General features: G+C 42.1%; 1 protein-coding gene across 1 annotated transcript in view; it reads right to left on the bottom strand.

Annotated features, from left to right (window-relative positions):
* The window catches only part of WWTR1 (WW domain containing transcription regulator 1), a gene marked incomplete at its 5' end in the record, with an annotated part of 135186 nt that overhangs the window by 17035 nt on the left and 92667 nt on the right, over positions 1 to 25484 (bottom strand). Inside the window, 1 exon segment of the mRNA XM_081234424.1 lies at positions 8204 to 8406. Within this exon segment, the coding sequence (XP_081090550.1) occupies positions 8204 to 8406 (203 nt within the window).

The raw sequence follows: 25484 nt of genomic DNA, 5'->3' as shown, positions 1-25484 counted from the left end.
TTTCACTGTCCTGAACACAGTTTCCCTCTCTGAATTGGAAAAGAGATGGAACTGGACATAGTCTGTGATCTTTTTCAACGTATAAGGGTGGAGCTAGTGTCCTGGGAATTCACAAGCACATCCAGCAAAGTTATAAGTTCAGATTTTAAAGGCCAATTTCAGAAAGATCTGGAAAGCTGCCCCTGGTAACCTCACCCCTACCCTGCTCCACCACGACTTTATTTTTTCTCTACATCCAAGCTGGGGGTGGAAAGACTGTTGCAAGATAAAGGCTTGAGAATCTCTTTCAGAGTTTGTGGTCTTCCATCTAGCTCCCTAAAACGAATAATTACATGCGGGTTTAAAAGCACCCTCTCCTACTGGCTGGGGGAGGGGGTGGTGTGTCAAATAGCTAGAGGGGTGTGAAAGACAAAGGCCCATCTGTAAGAGGAAGGTGTCCCTGGAAGCAAACTTCAAACCTCCTTTCCTTCCAGCTCCCCACTGGCCTGCAGCCTGCCTGTGGAATAAATCAAGAGAGGAGGTGAGAAAAGCAACAGCCGTTGAAAGCATCCTGCAGCCCTGTCCATCCCGGGCTAAGGGAGCGCCTCCCGCCAGCCAGCCCTGGCCCTCCCTGGAATGTACTTCAAAGAGAAAGGAAAGACAATAACCTCTTCTGAGGGTGCCTGCTTCATTTAGGTGTGTGTGGCCAGGGATACTACAAAAATGGAAGATTGTATTGTTTTAATTAGAAAGGGTGGGGTGAGTAGAAACAAATGAAAGACAAAAAAAAAAAAAAGACAATATTTTGACATCTTAACATTAAAACAGTTATTCTGGTGCAGAGAAGTTTCTCTCTCTGCCGAAACCTCCCCGGACTTCAGAGGCAGAATACTGAATTATTTACCGTCTTTATAAGGAAAAAAAAAAACATGCCCAGTGTAAATTTCTTTTTAACTCTGTGCTAAGGGATTCTAGAAATTCACTGTCACATTTCCTGGAGCCTCCCTTTTGGAAATACCTCATCACACAAGCTCAGCTGCCAGACTCAGACTGTCGAAACTCTGACACTTCGGGGAAGACATTTGTTGAGTCCATAATTATTATCCATGGCCTGTTTGATGCTCTTTTAATTCAGGATGTATATAGCAATCTTGTGTTGCTCCATAATCTCTGTTATCCTTTAGAATCGAATTAAGGAAAACATATAATTTAGATAGTCTCCTCTTTACTTAAGAAAAATAGCTGAATGGATTTCGAGATGCAATATTTCTTTGTACCTCTGATCTTACCAAGATCCGAACTATGAAACTGCTTTGCATTTGTGCAAACCTGGTGAGCCTCCATTTAAAAAAAATGTGTTTGTACTACTCAGCCATAAAAAAGAACAAAATTTTGCCATTTGCAGTTGCATGGATGGACTTGGAGGGTGTTATGCTAAGTGAAATAAGACAGAGAAAGACAAATAATGTACAATATCACTTACATGTGGAATCTAAAAAAAATACAACAGGGCTTCCCTGGTGGCGCAGTGGTTGAGAGTCCGCCTGCCGATGCAGGGCACACGGGTTCGTGCCCCGGTGTGGGAAGATCCCACATGCCACGGAGTGGCTGGGCCCGTGAGCCATGGCTGCTGAGCCTGCGCATCCGGAGCCTGTGCTCCGCAACGGGAGAGGCCACAACAGTGAGAGGCCCTCGTACCGCAAAAAAAATACAACAAATAGTGAATATAGCAAAAGAGAGGCAGACTCACAGGTATAGAGAACAAAGTAATGGTTACCAGTACAGAGGTTGGGGGAATACATGGATGAGGAGTGGGAGGTACAAACTATTGGGAATAAGATAGGCTCAAGGATGGATCGTACAACATGGGGAATATAGCCAATATTCTGTAATAACTGTAAATGAAGAAACCTTTCAAAATGAATTTAAAAATTGTAATAACCTATAATAGAAAAGAATCTAAAAAAGAATATATATATATATGTATAACTGAACACTTTGCTGTATACCTGAAACTAACACAACATTGTAAATCAACTGTATTTCAATAAAAAAATTTAAAAAACTGTATAAAAAATAAATATTTAAAAATAAATAAATAAATAAAAATTTTAAATGTGTTTGATTTATAATATCTTTCAAAAGGGTCCCTTTTAAAAGAATTGGTATTTTTCAGAAAATGGATTATTTCTGGGACTTGTAGGCAAATAGAACACTGACAGCAGTTAGAATGGAAGCCCTTTGAGGGTAGGGACCAAGCCTATTCGTTCACTGCTGTGCATTTAGTGCCTAGAGCATGTTGAACAAATGAATGAATGAACGTAGACAGCCAGGTTACTCTACAGGGATCACACCCTGGGTGGACAACATGACCTCTGATGTTGCAGTCAATCCTGAAACCTAATTCTCTGAAATGCTTTTCTAAAACGAAATTATAGCCCCATGTGCTGAAGGCAAGACTCTATGAAGCAGCCACTTCTTAGGCTATGATATGACACTTTTTAACGTCTCTAAATAGCTATTCTTCACATGACAAAAAACAGACCTCAGAACCTTCCCTGGACCAGTGCTGCTCATAGCCGGGTGTGTCCCTCCCCCGGGCCCTCGGTCAGGAATGGCTGCCAGAGGCCGGCCAGCTGGCCAGCCAGACCCGGTAGTGGCTGTCAAGCCCAAGAAAAATCTGTGAGACCTGCCAAAAGAATTCTGAGGCCTCCTGCCCAAGCCCTCTCCCCTTGTCCCTGTTGCCCTGGCAACCAGAGGCCGGGCTTAGTCAGCATTTTTGTTGGACAAGCTGCTTTCTCCTGTCCACTGGGCCTCAATTAAGGGAAGGATGGGGGTAAAAGCAGTGCTGAGTCTGCCTGGGAATAATAACCATTTCCCAACAACGCAGAGGGAGCGAAGGCTTCTTCACTTAAGACTCTTCCAGGCCCTGGGGGCTGACGGGAAGTCCTCGAGGTTAAAATCCTCTTTGAGGCAGAAGGTCCCCCAGCTTCATATTTAACTGAATAATACAACGAAATACTCTCCTCAGATAAAGCCAAGAGTCTGTTTTTATGTCAAGGACTTGTTCTTTCAGAGGGGTAAATAGGGACTGCGAAGCCCGTTTCTCAATTTCTTACGAGTTACTCAAATTTTCCATTTCCTCCGGTAAAGTTGTAAACATGCCCTTTATGATACTGAGCAAATATTGTGTTGGTGTTTAAGCTGTAACAGCAGAATAGTCTATAGTCTTGTGGGCATGTGTGGCTCATAGTATTTTAAAAATTTATATCCAGAACCGTTGTAGAAAGGATACCAGGCAGCTTAGAATAGATATGTCCAAACTCACAGCACAACTTCCATGGCTGATACAGAATAAATAAATGACTTCCCAATATATTAAGAAAAAGAGATAACAAACAGTAGTATTCTCTACTACCAATTTTGTTTTAAAAAACAAAATACACATGGATACATACAAAGACTGGAGAGAAATCACCAACATCTTCATAGCTGCTCTCTTTAGGTAAGAGTATAAAGTGATGGTTACGTTCTTCCTTGGTTTTGATTATTTTAAACATTTACTACAATGAATGTGTTTTGTCTTTTCTGTGCGACACTTTTACTTTATTATTATCTTTATTTAGAGTCGAATTCACTCTGTGAAACTGTACAGTTCTAAGTTTTGACAAATACATAATACAGTTGTGAAACAGCCACTGCAAGCAAGACACAGAACTGTGCCATTCCCCCCAAACCCCCTGGTGCCTCTCCTGTGGAAGCAGCCCCTCCCCGATCCTTAACTGTAGCAACCACTCATCTGTTCTCTGTCCCTATAGTTTTGCCCTTTCCAGAATGTCATATAAATGGAATCATACATTGTGAAGTCTTTTTTCTTTTTCCTTTTTCTTTTTGGCTGCACTGCGAGGCATGCGGGATCTTAGTCCACCGACCAGGGATCGAACCGGTGCCCCCTGCAGTGGAAGCACAGGGTGTAACCGCTGGACCGCCAGGGAAGTCCCATTATGAAGTCTTTTGAGTTTGGATTCTTTGTTAGTAAAATGCTTTCTCTCATCTCAGTCAGAGAAAACAAACGAAACAACTACTAAATTATATTTTAAAAACTTAAAAACTATTTTTTTACTTAAAAAACCTTCATAAACTGAATTCTAACTTTTTTTTTCTTATTATGAAGGTAGCAGGAAGTACATCTACAACTGAGAATTGCTTTCTTTTCTAGGGTTGCCGTTTCTTAGATGAGCCTGAAACCGCTTCACGGCTTTTTGGAAAACTTGGCAAAAATAAAACTCATTATCACAGACAATGGAGAATGTCTTTCATGAGAATTCACTCTCCATAATGTCTGCGATAGACGCTGAAAGCAAAGAAAGTTCCACTTTCCTAATAAGGCCATGTACTGCAGACCTGGCTGGGATCCCCTTGGGCTCGTGGCACCCCTGCCCTTGGAGCACCTGCCACATTCTGAGATAATTCATCAATTATCAGATACAAGCAGTTCAACTCTGTTGCTACAGCAGCCAATGCTAAATTGTAGGGATCATTTTTAACAAAACTCTCCTACTTCAAAAGATTCCTGATCAGGGGAGATACCAAACCTCACCGGCCCTTTGATCCGAGTTCTGTAGCTATTCCACAACCTGTGGGCCTGTGGGAACGAGGAAAAGAAAGAAAGAAGCATTTTATGCTCATTTTCACAGAACTCTGGGCTCTGGTGCATCTGGTCCCTGCTCCAGCTATGAAAGCGTAAGATGGCAGCCGCTGGGACCCCACGAAGTAGGGAATGGTTTGAATTTATCCTTCTGGCCACCAATCTGGATTAGAGTTCATCATTTTGTCTCCTTTGCTAAAATGTAAGTTACCTGAAGGCAGCCATTTCGCACTTATCTTTTTATTATTTCCCACAACATAAATGTTAGGTGAATAAACAAATGAAGAGATAAAAGAAGGAATGGAAAAAAAATAATTTTCCATCCTGAAATAATGGAGGTTCACTTCAGATCTGTAATCAGACTTTCCTCAACTTCATTTGTTAATATCTCTGGCATGATTTCAGGGACAAGTTAACATCTGGGCCCTTGGCATTGTGAGGTGTACGTCAGACTGTGGAACAAGAACCGAGGAATTGTTTTCTCCACAGCACAACATCAGACTACACGTCTAGAGGAGCAATGGCACAGAAACAGAAAAAAGAAGAAGAGGAAAAAGGAAAAATAAAACAATATTTACATGGCCTATAACTTATAAGGACCTTTCACATTTATCATATATTGAACCATGATAAAAACATACAGAGTACTGATGACTTCCCAAGAATTAGGAACAAATTCATTCTACTTATTAAAATTTACCAACCTCCTTTCCTATAATAGAGATGGAGCCTAGGAAGGGGCCTCTCTCCCAGAAATTCTCCCCTGATAGGAAGGTCAGGGCCTGCCTGCTGGGCAGGGGCTTCAAGAAGACAGGCTGGACAGCTAGGGCCCTCCTGCAAACTAGAGGAAGGCCAGGGGGATTACAAAGTGCCCAGAAAGCAAAGGATATTCAGGAAGTTGTTGATTACGTAGAACAGGGAGTGAGACAGAAAGAACAAATGGAACAGACAATCTTCAGAGCTCATCAGGACCACCCCTGCCTCCATTCCTCTACCTTGCTACCAGGTGCTGGAAGGCAGCTAAACAGGTGAGCCAAATATCACTTTTACTTCCAGTCCATTTCCCTGCCCCACCCTGGCTTAAGTGCAAATAGTGAGGCTTAAGTGCAAAGCACCAAAAGAAAGAGGTAAAAAAAAAAAAAAAAAAAAACCCACAAAGGTGATACACATAATCCACTAATCCACACCTGAACAATCAGACATCTTGGCAAATGCCACTGTCATCAAACACTCCAACACCATTTACTGTATGGCCTTAAATAATATCTTTGACCCTGAGGATCAGGCTGCTTCTGGATGGGGAACACATCTGCCACGACTTTAAAAAGTCTCTTTAGACCTTTTTTCCTGTATCCATAATAAAGATAAGAAGACATCAGAACAATCCATTCCATCTTCTCCTCCTCTGACCACACACACACACGCACACACACACGCACACGCTCGCACGTTCAAAGCTGAACTACAGGAGCCTCTGGGAGCAAATCTGGACAACGTTCCTCCCCAAGGTCCTGTACAGTGGAGTCGACACTGTCATGCAGCAAAATACTCCAAGTTCCACAGCCTCTAGGGATCAGCATTTAAGGAACTTGGTTGGTATTTCTGTAATATGAACCATCAATACTAACATTCTGGTTCAAAGGCACCTATGGTTGGAATAAAGGAAACAATTTGGGGCACTTTTCTCCACCCCTTTTCAGAAATACTTTCTGTGGGAAAGGAGGAAGTGGGGTAGGAGAAAGAGAAACACAGACCGAGGCAGAAACTGAGACACAAGTCATTCTTTGCGGGGGGAAAAAAAAACATTAAAACTTATAAATGCTACTATAATACTATTTATATTACTCTATATTATAAAATAGATAAATTATTCCAAATAGAATTATTACCCAAAGACAGAAAACCATAATACAATCATTTCCTGCTAAGAAACATGATACTGTATATCTAAAAACAGTATAAACAAATGCTACCCTGAAATAACCGTGAAAGTTCAGACATAAATCCTCAGGGTAAAAAAAGCACAACGATGGTTATATTACAAAGTTGTATTCCTCAAATTTAGAGGATAGTTCAACAGAACAACAAAGCACAATTTATATTCATTTCCCACATTTTCAAAGGCTATGTATATGGAAATCTTTTAATTCATCATGTTTTTTAAACTTCACACAGTGTAGATACTTTATATTTTAGAATTTATTTGATGAGAAATACATTATTTACCTGTGGCAGTCAATGTATATTTTTGAAAGTATCAGATATAACTAAAAGAAAAACTAGTGTTTACCCTAATAGCCCCAGCCCCCTGTAAGAAAGCTTTCTGGAACAGTTAAAACTATTCATTTCCGTCCACATGGAAAGGAAGCTACCCATGTATCTTGCTTCATGTGAGTCATAAAGCAACGTCTGAAGAATTAAAACAATAAACTGAAGCCTTCCTCCCCAAAATGCAGCCAGCAAAATTTATGAGGCCTGAAAGCATTAGTTTAGCAACACAGAAGAGAATTCTGCTCTTGTACAGACCAAGCCACTGAAGCAGGGAGAAAGCTGTGGGCTCCTTCAGGGATTTTCTTTTCTTTATTTTTTGAAGTGAGGCCCTGAGCCCGACTCACAGAGGACACACGGTCTGTTGACTGACTGACTGAATGAGGAAATGGCACAAAGGTGCCTGATCAAAGCCCAGGGGGTTTGCAGATCACTGTATCAGAGTCTGTATGCAAACATTTTCCTTTCTCATGCTCCCTCAATTTTCTTTTTCTCATGCTCCACTATGGATCAAAGATGGCTGCAGATTCTTTGTCATTTCTTCCGTGGAACATCCCCTCTGCTATCTGCTCTAACTGGGGGTTGAGGGGTGTGCTGTGACTGCTCTGTCCAAGAGAATATGGAAGAACCAACTCTGTGGCAGCTTCCAGAGCGAGGCCCCAAGACCCTGGCAGCTTTCAATTCCTGTCTCTCAGAACATTCTCTTGGGGAGACCCAAGCTGCTATGTAATACGTCCCACTGCTCTGAGATTGCCAAGCTAGAGACGCCGTGGGCAAATCCTCCAGCTTTTAGTCCTAGCTATGCTCAGTCTTCCAGCAGCCCTTTCCACGGTGCCACACACTTGAGTAAACCCACCTTGGACCCTCCAGGCCAGCCCACCCACCGGTCGACCACCGCTAAGGGACCTCAGCCAAAATCACGCACAGCACAAGAACAGTCCAGCTGAGCCCTGCCCCAATTCCTGACCACGACATGGCGTGATATGATACAATGGCTATTGTTTTAATCCACTGAGTTTTGCGATAATGTATTACACAGTAATAAATAACTGGAACATATTCTTTCTCTCCTTCTAGTGACTGGCAGTGAAAGCCAAAGGCAGCCATGCTGATACAGCTGGTCCTTGTACTCATATAAGTTTGGCTCTCAAGACAGTGCAAATAGATGTTGGAAGTTTGAAGCAGCGCTTTGGGCTTTTAATGCTTCTGGAGAAAGATGTATTTACTCTGATGGCAAGTAGATACCTACCCACTAGCCTTGCCACCAAAGGCCACGAAGCCTCCATCAGGTCCCACCGAAGGCCGTACCTGCCTCATGAGCTCCTCTTGACGCATCCTAATCCTCTCTCTCTCCATCTGGATCCTCTGAAGCCGAAGTTTCTGCTGCTGCTGCTGTTGCGTGGTCAGCGCGTTGGGCATACTCATGAGCCCTGCTGGTGGGTTCTGAGGAGGGTGACTCTGCTGGCTCAGGGAACTGGGTGCCATCTGCTGCTGGTGCTGGTGATTCATCACTACAGGAGGGAAGAACAGGCGGGTTAATGACCAGGGACCACAGGACCTTATCAAAAAGAGATCATCAGAATGCTTTGCGCTTTACACTACAGATTCCTGAGATTCCTTCCAAAGCACTTTCCTGTTAATCATTACTGTTGAAGTAATTATTACCTTAATTCAATTCATGGAGGCTCAGATACTGGCCCCTCTCCTGACTCACCTAGTCATGGCTTTTGTGCCCGGTTAAAAACCTGATTTCACACCTTACCTGTGTTCTAGAGTACATTTTAAACCTTTCATAGAACATAGTGGTCGTAAGTAAATTCCACACAAGTTGACACAGCCTAAAAGCTCATTTCACCAGGACATCTGGGGGTGTGTATGCACGGTCTCAGATAACCTGCATGCTTATGGCAGGGCTAAGGAGGGCATGTGATCGTTGATAGATGGTGGGTAGAAAATAATATTTAGGATGGATGAGTGAATTGACGAGTGACATGTAAAACATAGTACCTAGATCAGGGACGTACACAAAAGCAGGACGCCATTCATGCTTTGTTAAAAGAGGGTGCCCCAAAGAAATTATTTAGTGGGAAATTATTAGTAAATAATTGGAGAATCATTTAGTGAGAATTATTATGAGAAAGAAATTATATAAAAATGCTTACAGTTCCACCCGCCGATGCAGGGGATGCGGGTTCGTGCCCCGGTCCGGGAAGATCCCATATGCCACAGAGCAGCTGGGCCCGTGAGCCATGGCCGCTGAGCCTGTGCTCCGCAACGGGAGAGGCCACAGCAGTGAGAGGCCCGCGTACCGCAAAAAAAAGAAAAAAAGAAAAAAAGAAAAATGCTAACAGCATTTGTGATTGGATAAAGCCACAAGAAGTGTTTGAACCTTTTTACGGATTTCCTATTTGTCTGCATTTACCAACATTTAAAATTTTGGCATGCAGTATTTCACTTTAGAAAAAAAAAATCTCTAATCCTTTAATAAATTCTATAATTGGTGTCTCCTCACAACCCACCACCAAAAAATGCATCTTAAAAAGCGCTCACTTTCCTCCAAACAGTTTACCAGTCAAATTTGCTTAACTTCTGCCTGGGTAATATTCTACAATAAAGAAAACCATGCTTTTCAGTCTATTTGCTCCTAGGTCAGGGCCAAAGGCAACAATGTGTAATTTTATATACTTACTTCATTTCTGAGGAAAAAAACGCTCAATTTTTGCTATATTTGGTATCACTACCTTTAAAAGATAAAATTATTGGCATACTTTAGTTAAAGTTCAAAGTAAAACATTTCAGATCTTCAGTTTGTTATGGATATTACGAGGGAACATATTTTATAACTATATTTTCTTAGATGAATTTTAAATTAGCCTAATCAACTATGTGTTAAATGAATGTGTAGAAAACACACACACACACATTGAAAAGAAAGTACCAGGGAACCCTCCTACACTGTTGGTAGGAATGTAAATTGGTATAACCACTATGCAGAACAGTACGGAGGTTCCTTAAAAAACTAAAAATAGAACTACTATATCATCCAGCAATCCCACCCCTGGCCATATATCTGGAGAAAACCATAACTCGAAAAGATATGTGCACACCAATGTTCACTGCAGCACTATTTACAATAGCCAAGACAGGGAAGCAACCTAAATGTCCGTGGACAGAGGAACAGATAAAGAAGATGTGGTACATATATACAATGGACTATTACTCAGCCATAAAAAAGAATGAAATAATGCCATTTGCAGCAACATGGATGGACCTAGAGATTATCATACTAAGTGAAGTAAGTCAGACAAAGACAAATATCATATAATATCACTCATATGTGGAATCTAATTTTAAAAAATGATATAAATGAACTTAGTTACAAAACAGAAACAGACTCACAGACTTAGAAAACAAACTTATGGTTACAAAAGGCGAAACGTAGGGGGGAGGAATAAATTAGGAGTTTGGGATTAACATACACACACTACTATATATAAAATAGAGAATCAACAAGGACCTACTGTGTAACACAGGGAACTCTACTCACTATTCTGTAATGACCTATATGGGAAAAGAATCTGAAAAAGAATGAATATATGTATATGTATAACTGAATCACTATGCTATACACCTGAAACCAACACAACATTGTAAATCAACTCTACGCCAGTAAAATTTTTAAAAAGAAAAGAAAATACCAACACTGAAGATTTTCTGTAGAAGAACTGGTTTCCTTAAGGGAGAATTAATTCCATGACAGGAACTTCCTCTGGATGGGAGTAGGGGTGGGTAAAAATACTTTTTTTTTTTTTTTTTTGAAATTTACTTATAACTCACTCAAGTCTTTATCACATTCCCACTGTGTGCTGGGCACTGGGTTTGTAGTTGGATAAACAGCTCCTGCCTTCACAGGAACTCACAAGGAACGTGTGAAGAAATGAGGTGGGGTTTTATGCTTGGCTGTGGAGCGCTAGAATGTTAGGCTTTGTAAGGATTCCTGGAAAGCATCTAGTCCAGCTTTTTATTTTGTGAAACCCAGGGAGGTGAGGGGCATGCTCTGCTTAGAATCAGGTGAAACCAGGGACCCCCAACACTGCGTCCACCGGCCCTTTCAACTGTCCTTGGCCGCCCTCTGCCACACCTGAAACTGAAGACCAGGAACGATCACTGAAACTGAGGCAACCCCTCTACACACAGTTTCCCTTCAGTTGCGTCGCAAGGAAGCGCCGCTTAAACAGCAGACCCTCAAAGCACTCAAAACAGGGCCCTGGGACAAAGGCTGCTCAGGTTACAATGAAGAAGGGCTCAAGGCAGGTTTGGACAGATGCACAACTCTGCTCACTCCCAGGGAAGTCACTCAAGGCAAGGTAAGGTACTGGAGTATTCTGCCCAAACAGTTTGGGCTTCACTTCCTGAATCAAGCCCACCACCAAGAAGCCCAGGCACCATCCCTGGCACACAGGGAAACTCAGTAAACGATGGGATGAATGACTGAAACCAGCTGGGCATTCCTTATGTTCTCAGTTTGAGAACAGAAAAAAAGCACAGTTGTGGGCTTCCCTGGTGGCGCAGTGGTTGAGAGTCCGCCTGCCGATGCAGGGGACACGGGTTCGTGCCCTGGTCCGGGAAGATCCCACATGCCGCAGAGCGGCTGGGCCCGTGAGCCATGGCCGTTGAGCCTGCGCGTCCAGAGCCTGTGCTCCGCAATGGGAGAGGCCACAACAGTGAGAGGCCCGCGTACCGCAAAAAAAAAAAAAAAAAAAAAAAAAAAAAAAAAAAAAAAAAGCACAGTTGTGATCAATGCCAAAATAACTGAAATAAGTACTTCATTTCTACAGCTCGTTGGAGCATAATCACAATCTCTATTTGAAGGCCTGGGTGGGAGGGTCAGGGATGGGGCACACACTGTGTCATCAGGGAAAAGTTCTCTTAAATACCAATTCAAGTAAGACAAAGTCCAGATATCCAGAAGGGTTTAATTCATAAGACCTCTTTCAGGCCAGAAGATGGAAGCTTAGATGGAAGAATAGTGATTATCTCCAGGCACAGTCATTTCTGAACCTTCTGAAAAAGTATGCTCCTATTTTTCTGATGTAACTACTATAGACAAAAAAAAAAAAAAAACCCAATTGTGTCTATAAGAGAAATGTGTAAATTGAATATTTCCAATATCAGAAATCCCCAGGTTAGGAAAAAGCTTAAAAATGTTAAAGTTTTTTTGTTAGCAGTTCAGAGGTTATGTTAATTTTTTATAACTCAGATTCTTTGAAAAGTATTAAAACTGGCTCAGGTCTGGTACTTGCTGACATGACAAATCAATTGGATCAGAACTATCTGCCGTAACTTGGGAAGACAGCATTGTCAGTCTACTCACACAGGATCCTGTGACTCCACTCCACACACTGTCCAGATACTGCTTGGCAGGTTTTATTGACATCTGCATCCTTATCTGGGGGAGTCTAAGACTTGGAGAAGATCTCTTCCAAAACCACACCCTTGCGAGCCTTTGAAACACCAGCCCTTACAGCGACCATCCATTGGGGAGGCATGGTGGACATGCTGCTTTCATCCATTTAATTTAGATTTGACCATTCAGACTACACTCAGACTAAACATCTCCAGCTATTAACTGTAGTGACTGGAAAAGAGTAGAACTTAGCCAGTGGCTTTGTTTTCAAAATAAAGCACACCCACCAACAGAGAAGTCTATATGAGAATATTCACCATAGCATTGTCCATAACAGCAAAAGACCAAAAACTGTGTCCACCAATAAGAGGTCATGATCCATTCATTCAGAGGAATTCTATGTGACTATTCTGAAGAATAAAGAAGCTCTGTAGGTCCTTCTATGGAACAATCTCTAAGAAACAATGTTTAGAAGAGGAAAAAAAAAAAAACCCAAGGAAAAGAAATGCATGTAAGAGCATGCCACTATTTGTAACTAGAAAAATGGAGGCAGTGGGCATTCATATTATATCAATACATATACAGCAAATCTCTCTAGAAAAATACACAACAATGGGTACCTCTGGAGAGGAAACGGGGTGTCAAGGATGGGAGGAGATCTTCCTTTTCCTCTTCTGCACTGTTTGAAGTTTTTCTGTGTGCATTTATTATTTATGTAAAACATAAAAATGTGAAAGTAAAAAACAGAAAACAAAAGCACGGTCATGGCTTCCCTGGTGGCGCAGTGGTTGAGAGTCCGCCTGCCGATGCAGGGGACACGGGTTCGTGCCCCGGTCTGGGAAGATCCCATATGCCGCAGAGCGGCTGGGCCCGTGAGCCATGGCCACTGAGCTTGCACGTCCGGAGCCTGTGCTCTGCAATGGGAGAGGCCACAGCAGTGAGAGGCCCGCGTACCACCAAAAAATAAAAAATAAAAAAAAAGCACGGTCATGTATGCATCAAATATGCAAAATATTTTCTTGGTGGAGTGAAAGGAGGTAACCCCCAAATTATTTGAAAAACAACGAATAAGGCTTTAAATATAGTCAAGATCCTCAAAACTAAGAGCCTACCTGGTGCAACTTCTCCTTGTGAAGGTGAGGTAACAATACCCAGAGAAACAGTGAATTTGGTCAAGACCATAAAATGGTCCAGGGCCTGGAAGCCAGGTGTCCTGCCTGACTCAGTCCAGGTGCCCATGATCCAACCTGTCACTCTGTTCCCTCTAGTCGTTTCATTTCAGACTGTTTTTGAATCTTTTCTTAGGTTGAATCTCATGAACTTCACCGATGGTTGAGGTTCTAGCTACTCAAAGACAAAGAGGCAAAAGAGGCCCAAGACAGAGATAAACAGAGAGGAGGTCCTCAGGAGAGCACAGGAAGGAAAACATCTAGACTTGCAATGAACAAAATACTCCTTGGGATAATATTCCATAACATTTTAGGGAGAGAATAGTTCAGTTTAAAAAAAAAAAAGAAAACAAGCAGAGTATCTCAAATGCAGTATCTGAGGCCAAACCAGTTAAGGGCAGACTGCCACTAAATGCCTCAAAAAGGCTAAAGACCTAGTCAAGTTCTAGACTTTTGCCAGTCCCCACAGAAAGGAATAACCCAAACAGAAGATTTCTCCATTGAAGCAGGAATGCATCAAAACTAAAGCAGGAAAAAAAAAAAAAAAAAAAAAGAAAACCTAAAGCAGAGCCTTCTTTTTTTTTCCTTCCAAGAGAGTCAGAATTTAAATTGAAATCCACATTTATCTTTTTCATTCTTTTCCTCTCCTTTTCCTTTTTCTCTTTTTTTTCTTTCTTCCTTGATAATTGGCTTTCTCTTCTGTGTTTGGCAATCGAACATAACCAAGCTCTGCAGATATGTAACCAGAAACATTTCACTGCTATTATTCAATATAAAAGAAAACACCAAGAAAAACAAAACTCCACAGCATCTGAGATATGAACACTCTTTTGATTTAATGATTGTATCCTTGGTGAAGTAAACGGTCAACATGGGAATGGGGTGTGCAGAGGGGGTGACTACCCAGACTCTCTGTTTAACGCTGCCCAGGACGCTGATGCACCCTCTGACCTGCTCCAGCAAACACACCTGGTCACGTCTACAAAGCCCCACAAGTACGCTTGATGCCAGGAAGGTCCCTGGACTCAGTTCTAAGCCTACACGTCATTTGTTGTATAAGAAGCAGACATGGAAAAGGTAAAGGCTTCACTCCTGAACTTTTGCCTTTTGCAGCAGCAGACACAGAGAGCGACAGCTCACAGACAAAGTGTTTGGGCAGCTTCCCCAAGCCAGGAGCTGCAGACGAGGAGGGAGGCCAGGGAATCAGGTTGTCTAGCGGGCCTCCTGGAATGTTTGACAAATGTCTTTCTGGCCTCGGAGAGGTTCAGTGGCTTGCTTTTCTGTGTCCTGGGCTTGCTTCCCTTGTTTTTAAAATAGGCTATGGTTACACACACACACACACACACACACACACACACACACAATGCCAAATGAAGAAAACAAAACCACAAGATTAGGCTCAACTACAAAACCTGTCACGGGCCTGCATGGGGCTGGCTCTGAGCAGATCATGGAAAGGACAACCAGCTTGCCAATGGCTAGAAGCCATACCTAAGCCCTAGAAAGACACAGAAATTACTTTATTCCCTTCAAATCCTTCTCCCTGATGCACATGTGAATCTAGGGAGGGCAGAGAGGAATACCTTTTGCTAGTTACCCACTGTTGTTCAAGATACAAAGTAACAGAAAAACAAAACAAAACAAAATGCAGGGAAAGCAAGGGTTATAAGAGACTGCCAGAATATCTGCTGAAATTCTCCATCAGCAAATGTTGATTTAACAGGAAAATCTCAAAGATGGTTTAATTTATACTTCAGTTTTCACGGGTGGTAAACAGAATCTTGCTAAATGAACTTCAGTTCCACATATTCAAAGTAACCTTTTAGTTTAGTTTTGGGGTTTCTTTCTTTTTTTTTTTTTTTACAAGCTTCTGTGATAAAACATCAAACATTCCAAAGAACCCTTTAACATCATCCCTTGAGCGTGGGAAGAGCTTTGAAGAGGCTGACTCTTTGTGAAAACCTGGTTGCAGTTTCCTCAAAGTAGATGAATATGCAACATTCGAATACTGTACACACCTTGGGTAATACACTTGATCTGGGATGTGGGAAACTTCCTCCTCCCATTTGGAACAGGTGTTTAATTCAGTTTGACGCTTGAGCTAATACGTTTATATAAGTTGCATCAGAAACACATTCCAGAAACCTAAACACCCATGAGAGGGCAACACAAGCTCTCCTGCATCATGGACTGTTAACAACGGGAAGCTTGACGATCGCTCCATTCTCTGTCCCTGCTCTACAAATGCTGAAACAGGTCTGTCACAGTGAGTGACCAGTTGTCCTAGTTTGACTAATGGGTTTCCTGGGACACGGGACTTTCAGGGCTAAATTCAGGAGAGTCCCAGGCAAATGGGATGGTTGGTCACCCTAAGCCTGTGAATGCCCGTGTCCCCAGAGCTAACTCATGGCAGTAGAATCCAAGTTTCCTATTTCCACGCTAATGTGTTTCCTTACAAAGAGAACCAGCGCCCGTATGAAATAACCATTTGATATTTAGAATGACAGTCAGGCTGCTCAGATGAGCTCTCAGTGTGTCGCCCATGGGCTACAACTAGCTGGCTGTCCTTTTGTACCCATACAACTTGGTAACTGGAGAGGGAATATGACTCCTGCACTTAGTCTGTAACTTTTTAAGGAAATCAAGCACTAGTTATGACATTGCATTGCATCACGTGTAAACATGTACTTGGTTAAGGCTGAAAGTCAGGAAATCTTTCCTGTTGGATTCTGGGTTGGGCTATACACACAGAACAGAAGCTCTTTTAAGAAACACTGAAGTGTTTTCTTCCTGTGACTTGAACTCTCACTTTCCTGGGGGCTGGATTTGTGCTCTTTATAAATAAGACCTAAGAAGGAGCCAAGTCTCCCCCTGCCCCTTGGAACCAACCCCAATGATACGGATGTTCCTTATAAACATAGAACACAAATAATTTAGTGCATTTCAAACCTGACTTGCTGATGCTTACGGTAGGCACTAAATACATTCTCCCTGAACTAAACTTCAGGGTTTATGGGTCAGAAATTGGTTTACACCAATATCAGTTCATTTGTAAGAGGATGATCAGCATAGACTTTTTTCTAATTTAAAAGAAACATAATAAAGAAGAAAACTCAGAATAAACTGGAAATCTCTCCCTACCACACACACACGCACACACAACTCTTTCTCTTGAGGATGCATTTTAATCATTACTCCCCTAATCTTATAAGTGAATATTTAATGAATACTAGACTTTTGTTGCTGCTTTCTCTTTACTTCCAGAACATAGTTCCCCGTTCAGGACCTATTGCATTTTGCTCTGTTTTATCATTAGTGGTTTACAAACCCCACCACGTTCACCACAGCTGGGGCCATGTATTTACACTATGAAGCATCACCATAGAAGTTCACGCTGGAAGGGGCTTAGTCCATTTCGACCAGGGTTCTCAATTCTTCTTTTTAGCAGCAGGATCTTTCTCCAGAGCCTGATACATGGCATGAGGCAGAGACACCCCACATGTGCAGGGGCTCATTCACAACATGCCTGGGGCCTGTGCTGGGGCCAGTGAGCACTTACATGGCAGCCCTTTTGACTCTCTTCTCTAAATTTTCTTGGTCTGGCTTTCACTGTGCTTTCCCTACAGGCGTTTCCCAACTCTTGTTTCAAAATATTAAACAAAGTTTTAAAATATGTTGAACAGACACAGCTCTTGGAGACTGAATACTAACTAAGCTTAGCTTCTGCTCACATGCCCCTGAAACCCTGGCATGGGGCCTTGGGACACAATTTAAAACCACTGACTTTAAGCCAGTTCACTCATTTTTGAAATGAAGAAACTTGGAAGGTTAAGTGACTCAGCACAAATCACAGGCATAGACTGTGACAAACCTAGGAAGCCCAGGGAATATGCTGGAATGCATGGCTGGCATCAGCTGCATTGACCACCAATCACTGCCCTGTCCTGCAATCAAAAAATATTTACTGAGTGAAATTTGGTGACAAGGATTGAGGAGTTTCCTTTTCCCTATTTCATGAAAAGGTCTAACGCAGACTAATTTAATTAACATATTTACTTATAAAATGATGACATCAACACGGATCACATGCTACAATGACACCCTGTGCGATCTGGTTTTACAGAAAATGGTACAGGGGGGCTTCCCTGGTGGTGCAGTGGTTGGGAGTCCGCCTGCCGATGCAGGGGACACGGGTTCGTGCCCCGGTCCAGGAAGATCCCACATGCCGCGGAGCGGCTGGGCCCGTGAGCCATGGTCGCTAAGCCTGCGCGTCCGGAGACTGTGCTCCACAACGGGAGAGTCCACAACAGTGAGAGGCCTGCGTACCGCAAAAAAAAAAAAAAAAAAAAAAAAAAATTGGTACAGGGCTTTCTTCTTCAGTCCTTAAAAAAAAAAAAAAGACAAAAATCAGGTAACTTTGAAGAGTTACATTTCATAATTCAGGAAGGTTTCAAGTAGAAGAGGTGCCACCATCAGGCAATACTAGCCCTTCTGGCCACAGCGGCTTTGGGGAAGTAATAATATGCAACAGATAGAAGCCAAAACCTACAGGTGTAAATCGTATCTGACATATAGGCAGACCCAGCCACACCAAGCTTCAAAAATACTTCAGCAGCAGGAGTGTCTGGGTGCAGCTGCGGGTCTTTTCCTCTCTGTTTATGGGCCATACATGGCTTAACTCATGTGAACTGGCCAATGTCAGGTGTCACGCAGCCCTGTCTGATGGAAAGCACATGTCTACGGAGGTAGAAAAGAAAAGCCCAGCCTCAGTCCAGCCTGGACTCAGTCACGATACAATGAAGGGGGAAAAAGGGCTGCAGACACGTCTCTTGCCCTTCTTGTGCCTCTCTCAGCTCCTGCTAACAATGAGTCGCTTGTTTCTCTTATTTCCCAGAAACAGTATTAGCCGTCCAACAAGGTCAGCAAAAAAAAAAAAAAAAAAAAAAAAGGCAGCCTTTCACTTCAGGGTGCATTCGGTTCCAAAAATCTGTAAAGTATTAAACCAAGAAGCTGCACTATCCCAACTTCACACTGAGCCCTTTATTCCAATTCTGGATGAGAATAGCTATAAGGAAATTTCTCAGCTGGCTCAGTAGATAAGGCACAGAGTTCTGGGACCCCTGTGCATTCAGCCACACTTTCTCGGCTTCAAACCTTAAAATCACTTCCAGTGCCCCCAAAACTGAACAGGTGGACCTTACGTTTTCCAGATGCCCCCAGCTGGTCTGGTTTTAGACTTGTAACCCAAGCTGCATTTACTTCACAAGAAACCCTGAATTTTTAGCACCAGCACACGATTTTCCTACTTGCTATCCTGTCTGCCCATCCAAACAGTAATCTAGTCAACAAAGCAGGGTGCAAGTACTCAGGCAACTCTGCCCTCTTAGGTATAAAGATGGAAATGCCTGTAACCTAGGTTTTTATGTTTTCCTAGCAAATGCATCATCTACAATGTATATTTTATTGGCATTTAAAGGATTTCAACATCAGTTTTCATGGTTTTGACAGATCCAGGACAAGCTAGAAAAAAAAAAATCACATCTTCCTGGCATGTTCATTTATCTGGGTCCTTCTGCTGTAAAGAAACCATATTTCTTCTACCTAAAGCAGCACCAGAATGTGCTACTCAGATTCCATCTGATTTCTGGGATATCTCAAGATTTATCAAAAGTGGCCAGGAAGGAAGCACATCTATGAAGGCAGTGAATTTAGGCAAATAATGACCTAACTCGGAAAAAAGAGGAAATTGGGTGCTTCACTGTGCTGCTTCACAAAGTTATCTTTGTGTCTTTGAATTTAATTCCATGGCCTGGCAACAGCAGCAAAACCAAAACTTTTCTTGTTTTATTATCTTCAGACAATAGGTATACTTTTATCCCAGCAGGAAATGGAAACTCTGATTCATGCATTTATTTTCATTAGTCAGGAGAGAGTTTATTGCAGCTTTTTATTGGTTAGCTTTCCTGAATGATTTTAAAACTACTCCAGGTGCAAAGTGTGGCAACCCAAGCTCAATAACAGAACATGAATCCACAGCCACGTTCCACAAGAAGCAAGAAGAAGTTGCCAGTGTGGGCTGCTGGTTCTTCATCTGTTTTCTTTTTATTATGTGCCATTTTAGTAAACATCTTTATTATTAAAAGAGCTCATACAACAGACACTCCAAGAGATAAGTCAAAGGATTTCAACGATTTATGAAAGAGAACATGTATTTTCTAATCAAACATGGAAAAATTATCAGCTTCACAAGGAATCATAGAAATGCAAATTAAAGAGCCATTCTTCAGCAATCAAATTAGCAGAAATAATACAGTAAGGTGATGTGGGTGTTTTGCATCCAGCCATGAATATTCAGGAAAAAAAACAAAACAAAACAAGAATTTAACCAGGGGTAGCAGGATTAAGAATGTGCTAAAATTATTTGTCAACTTTTGGGACTTTGTGCTTATTTATATGCATCTACCCCTAGATCTTATAGGATTTCTAGTGACGCCCAAAAGGCTAATTACCTTTGAAATGAAAATGTATCAAAATACTAAAAGTGGTGGTGCTCGGATGGTAAGCCTATGGATGATTTTTTTCTTTCCAGTGTTCCAAGTTTCATTTAAATATTCACTCACCAAATATCTGCTGAGCCCCATGCAGGTGCAAGGCCCTGTTTCTAGGTGCTAGAGATACTGATGAACAAGACAGAAAGGCCCTGGCCCTTCAGGAGATTATAGTCTAGTGAGGAGACACAACAGCAAATATATAGTATAATTCTAACGCTAAGGGCTTTGGACAAACAAATGCAGAACTATTTGAGACAGGCATTCCTTCTGTGCCTGAGGAGGTAATGTGTGATCTAAAAACATCTGGATGAAGTGCAGAAATCAGGGTGGAGGGCATACCAGGCTGAGGGAGAACAAGTGCAAAGGTCCTGAGGTGGGAAGGGGCCTGACCTGTAGGCTTGGAGTACTTGAGCAAAACAGGGTGGCCCATGTGGCTGAGGGGCACAGGGGGAGAGGCAGGGACCAGGGCCTATGGGACATCATGGCTGTGGTGAGCACTACAGTTACCTCTGCTCCAAAGTGATAGAAATCTCCTTCGGGCTACTGCTCGAACTACATGAGAAACTGCCAGAGTATTTCATACACTATGGTGAAATAAAAAATTCTGAAGAAATCAACAGATGGAGAAGTTAGGGATCTGTGTCTCTGGGCTGTTGTCTCTCAGCCCTGTGAGGTAGTTCAGAGTCATCTTTGGGCAAGAAAAGAATAAGCTCGAGCTTCCCTGGTGGCGCAGTGGTTGAGAGTCCGCCTGCCAATGCAGGGGACATGGGTTTGTGCCCCGGTCCGGGAAGATCCCACATGCCGCGGAGCGGCTGGGCCCGTGAGCCATGGCCGCTGGGCCTGTGAGTCCGGAGCCTGTGCTCCGCAACGGGAGAGGCCACAACAGTGAGAGGCCCGCGTACCGCAAAAAAAAAAAAAAAAAAAAAAAAAGAAAGAAAAAAGAAAAGAATAAGCTCTGCGGTGGAGGTAAGGAGAGGTAGGAACCAAAACAGCTCTGCTCTTTAAACACTTTCAAAAGGAGATTCTGGTCCCAAGCCAAACAAAACAAAAACCTACGCCTCTAAATGTCATTTGTCAGGATGTGCCAAGGGGGCCCTGTTCTTAAAAACGGAAACGAAACAAAACACACACCAACAACAAAAAGCTACAACTCTGGATTTTCTAAATTGTATGCCTGAATCCAGCTGGGTACGCGGGGTAGCCTTGCGGTCTGCAGCCGTTCCTGGCTGGTTCTCTGAGATGATGCCACCACCTAGGGTCAAGGAAGGGTAGAGAAAACCTCTCTCTAGAACTCCGGGTATTCACAGTTGGGAGACTTTTTGAGGACTGCTAGGTGGCAGTGTCTAGATCATTTATGGGGAATGAGCAGGAGAACTCCCCCTTCGGCCTCTGTACCTGGAAAAGCTTTGCTTCTCCTCCACACCAGGCGAGCCTTTCCCTGATGGATGCTTTGAATCCTGTAACTGAACATATCTTGTCCTCCGAGCACGAGCCCCCCAAGTCTCAGAATCAAAACTGCAGGCACCTCTAGCAACCACACGAGGCCTGCAGTATGCATTTTTCTGCCTGGCTTTATTATTTTCTCAGCCACAATCTTCTATCCCAACTTAAGTCAATTATTTATATGTATACTTTTTTTTTTTTTTTTTTGCCACATCACGCGGCATGTGGGATCTTAGTTCCCCAACCAGGGATCAAACCCACGCCCCGTGCACTGGAAGCGCAGAGTCAACCACTGGTCCACCAGGGAAGTCCCTATATGTATACTTCTGAATTAAGTGTGCTGGAAGAGGCAAGAATAGAATCAATGGATGGAAGCATCACAGTTTCATTTCAAAGCTCTATCTCTCTATATACAGCTACACCAATATAGCATTTTTTTAAATTTTATATTGGAGTATATTTGATTAACAACGTTGTATTAGTTTCAGGTGTACAGCAAAGTGAGTCAGTTATACATATACATGTATCTATTCTTTTTAAATTATTTTCCCATTTAGGTTGTTACATAATATTGAGCAGAGTTCCCCGTGCTATACAGTAGGTCCTGATTGGTGATCCATTTTAAATACAGCAGTGTGTCAATCCCAAACTCCTAATCTATCCCTCCCCCTACCCTGCCCCCCTAGTAACCATAAGTTCGTTCTCTAAGTCTGGGAGTCTGTTTCTACACCAATATAGTATTATTTATGAATTAAATAGTGGTCTGTGAAGCCTAAGTAAGCATGCTAGATATGGCATTTGCTCATCATCCAGAGGAAGGAAAAGAGTTTACATGACCTGAGGCCACATCTTACAGAGTCCTGGTGGACCAAAAAGTTTTTCCTCTTATTGCACTGTCTTTATGGAACACACTCATGAGAGGAGCCAGCTGACCCAAGAAACTCCTCCCATATCACCCATTCTAGGACAAACTGACATCACATGCCTCCTGACAGGATGCAGGGAGAAGAATACAACATCACTTCTGTGGTACTCCTGCCCAAAATGTATAACCTAAATCTAAACCAGGGGGAAACACCAGACAAAGCCAAATTAAAATCAATCTTCAAAATAACTGGTCCGTACTCTTCAAAAATGTCAAGGTCCAGAAACACGAGGGCTGAGGAATCATTCTAGGTAAAAAGAGATTAGGGAGACAGGACAATTAAATGCAATGCATGACCTTCAATAGATCCTGGACCAGAAACCAAAAAGGCCATAAAGGACATTACTGTGGGGACTTTCCTGGTGGCGCAGTGGTTAAGACTCCACGCTCCCAATGCAGGGGGCCTGGGTTCGATCCCTGGTCTGGGAACTAGATCTCACATGCATGCCACAACTAAGGAGCCGGTGAGCTGCAACTAAGGAGCCCACCTGTTGCAACTAAGACCTGATGCAACCAAATAAATAAATAAATAAATATTTGGGGGGCGGGGGAAGGACATTACTGTGGCAAATGAAATTTCAAATATTGACTGTGGATTAGACAACAGTATTGTACCAATGTTAAATTTCGTGATTTTCATACCACACAGGCATACCTCAGAGATATTGAGGGTTCGGTTCCAGACCACTACAAAAAAGCAAGGCATACAAATTTTTTGGTTTCACAGTGCATATAAAAGTTATGCTTATACTATACTGTAGGCTATTAAGCTTATTATATATATATACATATATATACACACACACATAGACAATATATATAATGCAATGGCATTATGTCTAAAAAAAAAGTACATACCTTAATTAAAAGGTACTTTATTGTTAAAAAATGCTAACCCTCATCTGAGCCTTTAGTGAGTCAATCTCTTTGCATTAGTAATCAAAGTACACTGATCACAGATCACGATAACAAATATAATAATAATGAAAATGTTTGAAATATTGCAAGAATTACCAAAATGTGACACAGAGACACAGAGTGAACAAATGCTGCTGGGAAAATGGTGCTGATAGATTTGTGTGATGCAAGGTTGCCACAAACCTTCAATTTGTAAAAAATGCAGTACCTGTGAAGCACAAAAGTGAAGCCCAGTTAATATGAGGTCTTCCTGTACTGTGCTTAAGTAAGAACACATCCTTTTAGAAAATATGATCTGAAGTATTTACGGGGAAAAGGGCATAACATCTCCAACTTAGTCCTGAAGAGTTCAGAAAAAAAAAATATATATATATATAATACATCTTCATACGGAAAAAGAGAGATAAGCAAATGAGGCAAATCATAAACAATTAACAAAGGCAAATCTGGGCAAAGGGTATGTGGGAGTGCCTTGTACTATATTTGAAACTCTTCTATAAGTTTTAGATTATTTCAAAATAAAAGGTGACATATTACAGCAAAGAAAAGATTTCCCTAAACACACCCTAAACTCCCTGGAGATTGAAAATTCTCAGCCTGGCAGAGTCCAGACGAACCGTGTGGTATACGGGCCGATGTGCTGTGATGTTATTTCTCTTCGAGGAAACTGCTACTGCTCAGTGGTTTTGAGAACTGACTGGGGTTTGGAGGGAGAGAACCCTAATTGTAACAGGTGCTACATGATCCTGATACCTCACACTCACCATTTCTCCCAGCCTCGCCTCCTCCATCCCCGACCCCAACTGTTATTTGTGGACAAAAATACTTTTGGCTGCTGTTTCAGTAAACAAAGAGTGGTGCCCGCCATCAAGCCAGCAGCCGACCCCAGTGGTGAGTCCTGAGGAGCACTCAGGATGGAGGAAAAAAGGATGCTGGCCCTAGATAATCAACGTGTAAATCAAAGGAATAATTTCAATGAGTTCAGACTCCTGCATCTTCCCATACATAGAAAAGCATTAAAATCATTAACTTGAGATGTCTGTTTTTTATGATTAGTAGTAATCTTTTGATGTGTGACTTTTTTTTTTCTCAGCAAAAACTCCTATATATCACGGCACCTCCCTTACCTCTTCAGAACAGCCCCTCAGAGCTACCTGAGGGGCTGTCTCCTGGGCTACAGTCCTCAGTAAGGTCCCCGAATAAAACTTAATTCTCAGCTTTTAGGTTGTGCGACTTTTTTTCAGTCGACACATCACAAGAAAAAGAAAAAACTATGTGTGGTGATGGATGTTAATTAGATTTACTGTCGCGGAACCTCCCTGGCGGTCCAGTGGTTAAGACTCCGCGCTTCCAATGCAAAGGGTGCGGGTTCAATCCCTGGTAGGGGAACTAAGATCCCACATGCCGTGTGACATGGCCAAAAAAAAGGATTTATTGTCATGACTACTGTACAACATATACACATATCAAATCACTGTGCTGTACACCTGAAACTAATATAATGTTTATGTCAATTACATCTCAATTTTTTTTTAAAGAGAAAAAACATCTCATTTTAAAAAAATAGAGAGCCTGGAAAGACAGGACAAAGAGGTGCCCTACAGGACTGGTCTTTCAGAAGAAACAGCTCTGGAAAACTGTACCTAACAACAAGACGCTGAACTAAAGAATTACAAGTTTTCTTGGGTAGAACCTGAGCTCCAAGAGTTAGCTGACTATAAAGCTTGACGCCCTGGGATGAAAGGCCCTCACTTCCCAGGATCAGAGGTGAAGAAACTGTTCCATGTTGGCCTTCTCGATAAAAGGAAAACTGGACACGCTAAGAAGGGCAGAGTGGAGGCTGGAGAAGGAACTTCCCTTTGCAGCTGCCCTGAGCATTCATTTTGCTAGGATGGGATGATCCAATTCCATCTGGGGAGAAATGATAGTTCCATTCTAATTAATTCAGGCATTATGGCAACTGATAAGAGTGAAAATAGAATATTTTTCTTGATATTTAAAATGTAAGCTTTGAAGCAGCTATATGAAAGACTTGTGAGCCAGGACTAAATCAGCCACATTAATTTTTCTTTTTTTTTTTTACTTTATTTTTTTTCTGTCTCTGCAAATATTTAACTCTTGGCAAAACTGAAAACTCACTCTTCACTGGTGCCTGAGAAATATAATACTGGAAAGG

This window comes from Mesoplodon bidens, assembly GCF_964165515.1.
Source record: "Mesoplodon bidens genome assembly, chromosome: 5".
Classification (NCBI taxonomy): Eukaryota; Metazoa; Chordata; class Mammalia; order Artiodactyla; family Ziphiidae; genus Mesoplodon; species Mesoplodon bidens.
The sequence above is the reverse complement of the archived record's forward strand: the minus strand, read 5'-3'. Positions and strand labels throughout refer to the sequence as shown.